Consider the following 10,526-nt stretch of genomic DNA (forward strand, 5'->3'; position numbering starts at 1 on the left):
CACACGCAGAAAAAGCCGGAAGTGACCCTGTGGCTCAAGTGGTAGAGCACTAGCTTTGAGCTGAAGAACTCAAGGACAGTGCCCAAGCCTAGAGTTCAAGCCCCACACCAACCAAAAAAAAAAAAAAAAATCACTAATTGTAGGATTGAGTCCTAGTTCAAGGGGTAGAATATTCACCTAACTAAGCTCAAGTCTCTAAGTTTAAACCTGAGTAACCACTCACACACCCAAATGAAAATGAAAACAAAATCATTAATTCTGCAGGTTATACAGATGAGCTATATATTACACTCACACTAACTATACTGTACATAATACTTTAACATATAGGTTATAATGATTATCATTGCCTAAATTGCTTTTCAGGAACATAAAAGGATTTGAGGTGGAGGTTTTTTTTAATCAAAAACTACCAATTATTCACTTGTACTTGCATAGGTGTCTGATGGGTGACCTTTTGAAGTCAGAAGGCTGACTTCAAGATCACATATCACATGAATTGCCATGATGTTTAACTGTGTGCACAGACCCCAGATCATTCCCAATCGCCTGTCTCCACAACCTAAATACTCCAAATGCCATCCTCAGATTGGCAGATTTGAGACTTGGGTGTTCCCCCTCCATGCTCAACTGCATTGCAAATAATCTCTTTTGTAAAACCTGTCTCAGAGATTCACTTATTGTGTGGCTGTCAAAATGGATCTGATTCCATAACATGACAAATGTTTTAACTTTATATTTTAAAGTTTAACCCTTCAGAACCTGCCAAGAGATCATAATCAACACTATCAACTTCATATCATCATCATAATTCCATCTTTGTATAGGTCCCATCTTTTTTTTTTTTTTTTGTGGGCCCTGGGACTTGAACTTTGGGCCTGGGCACTGTCTCTCAGCTCTTCAGCTCAAGGCTAGCACTCTACCAATTAAACCACAGCACCACTTCCAGTTTTCTGAGTGGTTTATTGGAGTTAAGAGTCTCACAAACTTTCCTGCCCAGGCTGGCTTTGAACCATGATCCTCAGATCTCAGCCTCCTGAGTAGCTAGGATTAAGGCATGAGCCACCGACACCTGGCTTGTTCCCATCTTTAGAACATGATTATTTTATTTTAGTAAACTAAAACTAAGACCTTTGGCCAGGCATGATGACATATACCTATAATCCTAGCACCTATTTAGTGAAATGCTGTCCAAGTGGGGAAGAAGGGAGGTTGAAGATAGGGCTCAAAATGGTAAAAACACGTGCCTAGCATGTGTGAGGCCCTGAGTTCAATCCCCAGTACTGAAAGAGAGAGGAGGGACAGAGAAAGAGAGGGAAACTGACAGGTTTCAGCTAATAGAAGAAACAATGCTACCAAAAAAGCATCCACAGCTTTGTAGATATTGGCTGAGCACTCAAGCATCTCCCTCAATACACAGATACACAAAGCCTCTACAGAATGCTCCACCTCACTCCCTCTCTCAAAGCATGAGTTTCTTGCTAAATTGCTTTTCCCATGTGGCTCTTCCCACCTCTTCCCCCTCCATCCTTCCCCTTAATCTCTCCACACATACCCTCAACTCCAGTCCCTGGCCAGAGGTGAAGATGAAGGCCTCCCTGTGGTAACCCTTGTCTGACACTAAGAAAAGGGGTGTCTAGGGGCTGAGAGTTGTTTTTCTGAATCCCCAAATCATGCCAGAGCTTTCAGTCTTGCTGCAGAGCACGTGTCACAAATACTCCACTGACATCCACCAATCAAGAGGTAGACAACCACTTTTCTTTCTGGAAATTTTTATTAGTTCCTTCCCAGATACCCAGGGCATCTTTCTAAGGCTCCATGTACCCTCCTCTTACTTGTTTATGCACGTTTTATTCCTTAAACAAAATTTTCTTTTGGAATTCAAGCCAGTCCTCCTTCCCACCCATGCTTAAGCAATATCTGTCCCTCCCCCAAACACTGGGTTGGGCTTTGGAAGCAGATGAAGGCCTCAAGCAACTAGGGGCCTTGTCTGGCCAAACCCACCCCCACACTGTCACCCTCTGTAATGAGCTCTGTGTGCCAGAACAAAGCTTGCGACACCGAGGAGTGGTTGGTGGGAGGTGGCTGAACCCTCTGCCCAGAGTATTTCACAGCGCTTACCTTATTAACCGCTTCTCAAGAATCAGCTGCACCTCTGATACAAGCAAGGCCAGGAGCCTGGCCCTCAGCCATGATGAGAAGAGGCTTCCAAGTGGCAGCAGGACTTGGCCACCAAAGAACTCTTTCCAAGATACCCCATCTCTTGCCTAGACTCAACATGGCCTCAGCATCTGGATCCCCCACAGACTCCCTGGTGAGTGAATTCCCAGCCCAGTCAGATGAGCAGCTTTTCTTCCCACAGCCCAAGCAGCAGTCCCTAACCTCCAGGACACCATCTGTCATCTTGATTTTTCCTACCCAGGTCTCAAGATTCTGTCTAGAGAAGACAGACTTGAAGGATTATGCCCTTCCCAATGGCAGCTGGGGTCCAGAAATGTTGAGCCTATACCAAGAGTTTCTGGAGAAGACCAAATCGGGCAGTTGGGTAAAAATGCCCTCCTTCAAGTCTAACAGAGAACACATTCAAGGGCTCAAACTGCCATTCGAGTTGGGAGTTACCTCAGGTAAGACAGGTCCTGGGCCCTCTCAGACCCACATACATCCTAACCCACACTGAGGGGACCCTGAGTGGGGCCTGTGGGTCACTTCACCTAGCTCCATCCCTGTGTTAAAAAAAAAAAAAATCTGGAAGACTTACAAAGCCCTTTCCAGTTCTCAACCTAGAAACTCTTCCTGGGTCTGAACGCTCCCCAGCTGTGGATGGGAAGGGTGTCCGCTCAGGTCTCTCACCCCCTTCCTTCCCTCTGAATGGAACACTTCCCGGTGATGCCTTTGCTCCCAGCCCATTGTATGTCCCCACTGGAGAGCTGTCTGCTCGGTATGTGCCCTTTCTCACTTCTCACTGGCAGGTCTTTTCTCACAGTGCTCTCCTCCCCAGCCCCCCTTGCCCTCAGGCCTCAGCTTAGCTAGGCTCAGAGTGGCGTTTTAGACAACCATTGTAGTGTACTACCACCTTCATCTTTCTTCATGGGCTTATGCGTGTGTGTGTGTGTGTGTGTGTGTGTGTGTGTGTGTGCGTGCATGCATGAGAGTAGTCGGCACAAAATAATTCAAGAATTTGAAGCCAGGTATTGGTGGCTCATGCCTGTAATCCTACCTACTCAGGAGGCTGAGATCACAGTTCAAAGTCAGGGCAGGAGAATCTGTGAGACTCTCCAATTAACCACCTAAAAGCCAAAAATGGAGCTATGGCTCAAAGACTTGAGCTAAAAAGCTCAGGCCCTGAATTCAAGCCACATCTCACACACACACACACACACACACACACACACACACAAATTGAGAGCACAGGATGATGGTTCATACCTGTAATCCCATCTACTTGGGAAAAGCTAGTCTGAGCAAAAACTTTAGCAAGACCCTCATCTCAACCAGCAAGTCATGTGTAATGGTGTGCATCTACAATCCCAGCTATTGGAGAGGCATAAGTAGAAGGATTGTGGTCTGAAGCCAGTCCTGGGCAAAAACACAAGACTCTACCTTAAAAACAACTAAACCTAAAAAGGGCTGGTAATGTGATAGAGCACGTGCCTAGGGAGCACAAGAACCTATGTTCAAACCCTAGTGCCACCGAGAGAAAAAAATAAAAATAATAAAATAATAAAGAAGGGATACAGTTAGTTAGTTGCATTAGAGGGAAAGTTCAGAGCAACTTTGGTAGACTCACTTTATTTATTTACTTATTTACTCTGTGTGGGGGGTAGGGTGGAGGGGCATGTGGGTATGGGTATGTTTTACTAGAGCTTGAACTCTGGGCCTTGCATTTGCTAGACAAGCATTCTACCACTCCAGTCATACCCTCAACCTAATAATGTTATTTTTAATTATATGCAAGTTCCACGAGTAATCATTTTTTAAATAATCCTTATGCTGGTTTTATTTATTTATTTACTTATTTATTTTTTAGTTTTATTTATTATTATTAGTTGTTGTCATTGTTGTTTGTTGGTCGTGGGGCCTGAACTCTGGACCTGGGCGCTGTCCCTCAGTTCTTCAGCTTAAGGCTAGCACTCTACCACTTGAGCTACAGTGTCACTTCCAGCTTTTTCTGTTTATGTGGTGCTGTGGAATCGAACCCAGGGCCTCATGCATGCTAGGCAAGCACTCTACCACTGAGCCACCTTCCCAGCCCCAGTAATCATTTTTTTAAGTTAGCAGTGCTGACAGCCTTTTCAAGTGTTGCCTGGACTCTGATCCTGTCTCCACCCTCACCCAGGGAACTGTCTCCATGGACATATTCTCTCTAAAGGCAGGGACTGTGTCTCTTTTCCAGGATTGAAAGCTCCCTGAGGGTGAAGCCTGAAGCCTGGGGTCCTCGGCTCTCTCACCTTGATCTAGTCTAGACAGGTCAGCTGGTAGAGGGCTCAACTCACAGTGCTGCATCCTGACTGAATGCTGTACCTTTAACCATCTGTTTTCTCCGATTGAGACACTGTCCATCTCTCCCCAGACAAAAGTGACGGGCGCATCTTCACCAGGTGCATCCAAGCAGAAGGACAAGGCTACGAGTATGTTATCTTTTTCCAACCATCCAAGAAGAAGTCAGTCTGTCTTTTCCAACCAGGCCCCTACTTGGAGGGGCCTCCAGGGTAAGAGCACAGCCAGGGTGGGCTCCTCCTTCCTGGCTCAACAGAGTGGGTCTGCACCTCTCTTCAAGGAGCCAAAATGGGGATGTGAGAAACTGGGCTTCAGCCTCACAATGGGCAGCCTGGGAGGACATGCGGGGCTATCTAGTGCTGTCTGTGTTGGTCAGGTAAGGGAAAGCCCCCTTACTGAGGTCTCAGGATTTTCTAGCAAGAAAAAGCCTGGTGCTGGTGGCTCAAACCTATAATCCTAGTAATCAGGACAGAGAATGGGACAACCACTGTTCCAGGCCAGCTGGAACAGAAAAAGTCTGCGAGATTCATATCTCAATGTCAGGAAGCTGCATGTGGTGGCATGATTGACATCCCATTAAAGACAGGAAGTCTAAAAGAGGCTTAGTGTGGTACAGGCAGGGAGCAAGACCCTCTCCTAAAAATAACCAATGAAGCCAGGTGCTGGTGGCTCACGCCTATAATCCTAACTACTCAGGAAGCTGAGATCTGAGGGTCAAAGCCAGCCTGGGCAGGAAAGTCCATGAGACTCTTATCTCCAATTAACCACCAGGAAACTGGAAATGGAGCTGTGGCTCAAAGTGGTAGAGTATTAGCTTTGAGCTCAGTGCCAGGCCCTGAGTTCAAGTTCCATGGCTTCCAAAAAAAAAGAAATGAAATGGAGGCATGACCCAAGCAGTAGATCTCCTGCCAGCAGCTGCAAAATACTGAATTCAAACTCCAGTACCACCAAAAGAAAAAAAAAAAGAGAAAGAAAGGCTCCAAGATGCCATTTTGAGCAGGATGTGATTACCTGGGAGGGGGTAATATCTGGAAGCAAGAGCCTGACCTCCATACCTGCTCTGGAGTTGCAAACAAGCAGTATCGCCTCTGTTTTTTGTTTTGTTTTGGTTTTTTGTCGGTCGTGGGGCTTGAACTCTGGGCCTGGGCGCTGTCCCTCAGCTCTTCAGCTCAAGGCGAGAGCTCTACCACTTGAGCTACAGCGCCACTTCCGGTCTTCTGGTGGTTTATTGGAGATAGGAGTCTCACGGTCTCTCCTGCCGGGGCTGGCTTTGAACTGCAATCCTCAGATCTCAGCCTCCTGAGTAGCTAGGATTACAGGGGTGAGCCACCAGCGCCCGGCTCACCTCTGTTTTTTTATCTGTCTTACTTGAATTCTAGGACAATAATACCTGCCTGCCATAATAGACTATATAATAAACATAGTGTATGCTCTCATGAGCCAAAAATCACAATATAGTTATCATACATGTATATCCAAACTCTTGTATTACCCTGAAGTGCAGAGACATTAACTTGTCTGAAGTAGCACAGCCAATCAAAGTCAGATCCAGGACTCTAATCCAGGGATTTGGATGCCAACTCTCCTTCTACTGTACTCTACCACTGCCAAACATATACTAGACCTAGGAAGAAAGTCATACTGAACGTAAATCAGGATGTCCCTGGGCCTCTTGGCTAAGGCCACAGGACCTTCAAGTCCATGGTTCTCTACCTTCTCTTCCATTCCTATTCCTACTCCAGTCACCAAAGGAGAAAGTTGTTGAGGGCAGAGTTCTTGCTAGGGAAAGAGGGACCAAAAGTGTAGCATAAGCTTTATAGTCCTAAGAATTCTGACAGGAGCTTTACAGGGCTAAAGAGTATCCAGAGTGCTAAGTATGTCAGCTCCATAGGCTGTGGGCACAGACTGCAGCCCTCAGAGTCTTAGCCATCCCACAGATGTCCTTCACTGAAACACTGTTCTCCAAGCCATTGAATAAAGCCTTTCCTGGGACACCGTCCCTTTCTTTCTGCAGAAGAAAACTCCAAGAGGCAGATGGATGTCTGATATGTGCTAAGGAAGCAAAACAGACCATCCAACACAGGCTGGCCAGCAGATTGAGAAGGATCCAGACAAGAGATTAATATTCATTGGTCCCCCCAGGCAATAGGAACAACTCATTGGTCAAAAGCCACTCTGCAAAATCAGTAGTTACTAATAGTCCCTTTCTGGACAGCAAGATAAAGAAGGAAGAACAGATCTCGGTGGTTTGGTTTTGTTGTTGTTGTTCACATCAACGTCGTTTCCCTTTTCTAAGCACTTTAGGAGATGAGGAGGTAAATACCTGGAAATATGCATAAGGTTTTACAAACATTTGTTCATTGAATCCAGTGAGATGGGAAGTTTTTATTCACAGTGTATAATGGAATAATTAAGGTTCAGAAAAGTTTAATAACTTGCTCAAAAGCAAACAGGTTGTTAGCAGTGAAACAAGGAGACCAACCTGATGTGGTGCCATGGCCCCCAGTGAGGGCCTGCTAAGTTCACTGATGGCAGAATCTGGAAAACAACCTTTGTACTACAGCATGAACAGCTAAGTCCATGGAGAATTGCAATTGCACTTTCTGGTTGTGTGTGCGTGTGTGCGTGCACACGCAAGTGCATGCACCAATCCTGAGACTTGAACTTGGGGCCTGAACGTATTTATTCAAGGTTAGTGCTCTACCACTTCAGCCACACAGCTCTACTTCCAGCATTCTGGTGATTACCTGGAGATAAGAATCTCACCACTGGGACGGGAAAGGTGGCTCAGTGATAGAGTGCTTGCCTCTCATGCATGAGGCCCTGGGTCGATTCCTCAGCACCACATAAGCAGAAAAAGCCAGAAGTGGCACTGTGGCTCAAATGATAGTGTGCTAGCCTTGAGCTGAAGAGCTGAGGGACAGCGCCCAGGCCCACAGTTCAGGCCCCATGACAGACCAAAAAAAAAAAAGTCTCACCACTTTCCTATCCCAGCTGGCTTCAAACTACGATCTTCAGATCTCAGCTTCCTAAGTAGCGAGGATTACAAGTATGAGCCACCAATGCCTGGCTACAATTGTACTCTCAAATATCAGAAACTTAAACCTATTTTGTTATTTGCATTCTAAAGTTGGGGGTCTCTGAATTTTCCCCAGTTAACTAAAATGATGTGACTTTGTCATGAAGGCCAGCTTGCATGGAAATGAAGGTTTTCATATCCAATAAGTAAAGCAAATGTTTGCAGCATGTTTGCAGCCTGCTAGAGCAGGCTTTTACCTTTTCCAAACAATGCTGCTCAGGAGTCTGCCTTGCTGGCATATATGGTATAAGTTATTTCTCAGATCTACCTGTCATGAAACCGTGAGCTAGTATCGCAAGATAGCACAACCGCTGAAAGGGGTGGGGCGTGCTACTGGAGGGGTGGGGCATTGAGCCCCACATGGCTAGCTGTCAGGAAGTGATTGGACAGTGGACAGCTTGGGGAAGGCACATGAATGGCAGTTGGAAACCCATTGGAGGGAAAACCGTTAGCCCAGAGGGAGGAGGGGAAAGCTTGGAAGAGAGTAGTACGAGTGGAGGGAGAGACGGCAGGAGGGAAAAGCCTTCTGGAGCAGAGCAGGGCAGGCCTGTGAAGGACAGGGCAAGCCTCCAGAGGCCATTTGGGGCTTCTCAAGGAAGCCATTTGGGGCCTCCTCGAGGGGCCATTCGGGGCCTCTTTCAGAGGTCATTTGGGATCTCCCTCTTGAGAGGCCTATGGAGAGGCGCCTCCCTGAGCAGAGCAGGGCAGGCCTGTGGCCTGTGGAGAGTGGAGAGGCCTTCAGTGGAGGAGGAAGGGAAGAAAGGGAAAAGCCTTCCCCTTTGGAGGTTTGGAGCTTTGGAGCTATGGAGGTTTGCAGGCAACTAATTGAGGTTTGCAGACCAACGAATAATGATCGGGGGCGGGGGGTCGGGGCTGCCTATTGGAGGCTTGGAGGCTTGATGGTTGAGGTTGCTCTTGGTTCTGGGTATCTAGCCCAGGACAAGGTAGTCTCAAGACCCTTTTCTGGTGTAAATAAACTTCTTTTGTTCATCTTTCAGCGTGACTTGATGGATTGTCTCGCTCTCCAAAGGTCATAAGTCTGCCTTGAGCAGAAAAGCTCAAGGATAACACACAGGCCCTGAGTTCAAACCTCATAACCAAAAAAAAAAAAAAAAGAGTTTTGAGGTAGGCTAGAAGGTGTGGTGAGGTGGTCTGCCCATTCTTACACTTGCTCCCCACCCAATCCCTAGGTTTGCCCATGGAGGATCTCTGGCAGCCATTATAGATGAGACCTTTTCCAAAACTGCCTACCTGGCTGGAGAGGGGCTGTTTACACTAAGCCTCAACATTAGGTTCAAAAAGTAAGTATGGATTCCTGGAGCTATCGTGGGCAGTTGGAATGTGGAATCCCAAACTGCCACTCTCCTGCCTTGGCCTACTCCCAAGCAGTCCCCAAGTCCCTGGCCAGAGTGCAACCTCAGCCATCCCACTTTGGGAATCTCTGAGCCCATGTATGAGTCCCTGGGGCCAGGTGGGGTAAAAATAAGATGAGGGTCACAACGAGGGTGAAGTTGAAGGATGGACTAAACTGCCTCTTCTCCCAGCTTGATCCCTGTGGGCTCACTGGCTGTCCTGGATGTCCAAGTGGAAAAGATTGAAGATCAGAAGCTTTACATGTCTTGTGTTGCCCAGAGCAGAGACCAGCAGACAGTCTATGCCAAATCCTCAGGTAAGGAATTACTCAGCCCTAGGCTCTGACCTGCCATGACCCACCTCAGAACAAAGACTGCTGGGGATCCATTCCAAAGCTGGGGGTCTAGCTATTTTTAGGGGTGGGACAGGGCACCTACTACTACTACTAGAGACATGGATGAAGGGAGGAAGAACCCAACTAGGATTTTCTTTCCTTTTTCCCTTTCTTCTTTCTTTCCTTTCTTTCTTTCTTTCTTTCTTTCTTTTGTCGGTTGTGGGCTTGAATTCTGGGCCTGGGCGCTGTCCCTCAGCTCTTCAGCTCAAGGCTAGCACTCTACCACTTGAGCCACAACACCACTTCTGGTTTTCTGATGGTTAATTGAAGATAAGAGTCTCACGGACTTTCCTGCTCACATTGTCTTGGATTCTCCACCCTCAGATCTCAGCATCCTAAGTAGCTAGAATTACAGGGGTGAGCCACTGGCCCTGGTAACAGGGGACAGTTCCAGGTAGTGGGTAATTTGGAGTCTAATGATCCATTCACATAGGCAAGCTCTTGTCCTCGTGGCCCTCCTGTCCTCTAGACTCAACGCACCCTTCTCTTGTAGGTGTTTTCCTTCAACGGCAATTGGAGGAAGCGTCACTACAGTAGCAGTCATTGTGTCTTCAGTAGCAATGACCCTGATGGCCCTTCCAACTTGGTGCCAACCACACAGCAGGCAGGGTTCCCCAGGAAGCAGATGGCAGGTGAGGGAAAGGACATGTTCTCCAAGTAAATAAACTTTCACCCCGTGCTCAGCCCAAGAGTCTTCTGTAAATGGAACTCAAAATCTTTCCAGGGCCTCCCATTCACCCCTTCCCACTGAGATCTCAGAGAGTTATTGAGTTCCTCCTAGGTGCCAGGCACTGGGTGGGGCATTGAAAGATGCACAAGGGGAAAGTGGTACACAGAGGGTCTGTCAAGCTCCTCCTGTCTCAACCGTGCAGGAACAGTAAAGACAGACAGAGGCAGGTCCGTGTTGCTCTCTGAACACAATGAGACAAGGCTTCCTAAAGCAAAATGTGCCTGAAAGAAGTCTCAAAAGTTAAGTGGAACTCACTCACCAGGCAGGAGGGGCAGATGGGATATTTCAGCCACAGGGAACCAAAAGAAGAGGCACTGTCACATGAAAGAGCACAGGGACTTTGGACAACTGCAAGGCACTGAATAGGGTAGGAGTCTCAGGAAAGAGAAGGTGCTCAGGGCAAAAGCACACCATGGGAACCTTCAGAATCACCGCCATAGAGTAGGAACTGCATGTTATAGATAACAGCAGCC

General features: G+C 47.2%; 1 protein-coding gene across 1 annotated transcript; it reads left to right on the forward strand.

The window, feature by feature from the left end:
- Nucleotides 1-2,117: 2,117 nt before the first annotated feature.
- Them5 (thioesterase superfamily member 5) lies at nt 2,118-9,969 on the forward strand. Its single transcript, XM_042682181.1, has 6 exons — nt 2,118-2,314; nt 2,423-2,624; nt 4,571-4,709; nt 8,767-8,877; nt 9,121-9,245; nt 9,817-9,969. The coding sequence occupies exons 1-6, from the start codon at nt 2,192-2,194 to the stop codon at nt 9,858-9,860; spliced, it is 744 nt and encodes a 247-aa protein (XP_042538115.1). The 5' UTR covers nt 2,118-2,191; the 3' UTR covers nt 9,861-9,969.
- The last annotated feature ends 557 nt before the right edge of the window (nt 9,970-10,526 follow it).

Source organism: Dipodomys spectabilis, unplaced genomic scaffold, assembly GCF_019054845.1.
Source record: "Dipodomys spectabilis isolate Male_0828 unplaced genomic scaffold, ASM1905484v1 ptg000069l, whole genome shotgun sequence".
Lineage (NCBI taxonomy): Eukaryota > Metazoa > Chordata > Mammalia > Rodentia > Heteromyidae > Dipodomys > Dipodomys spectabilis.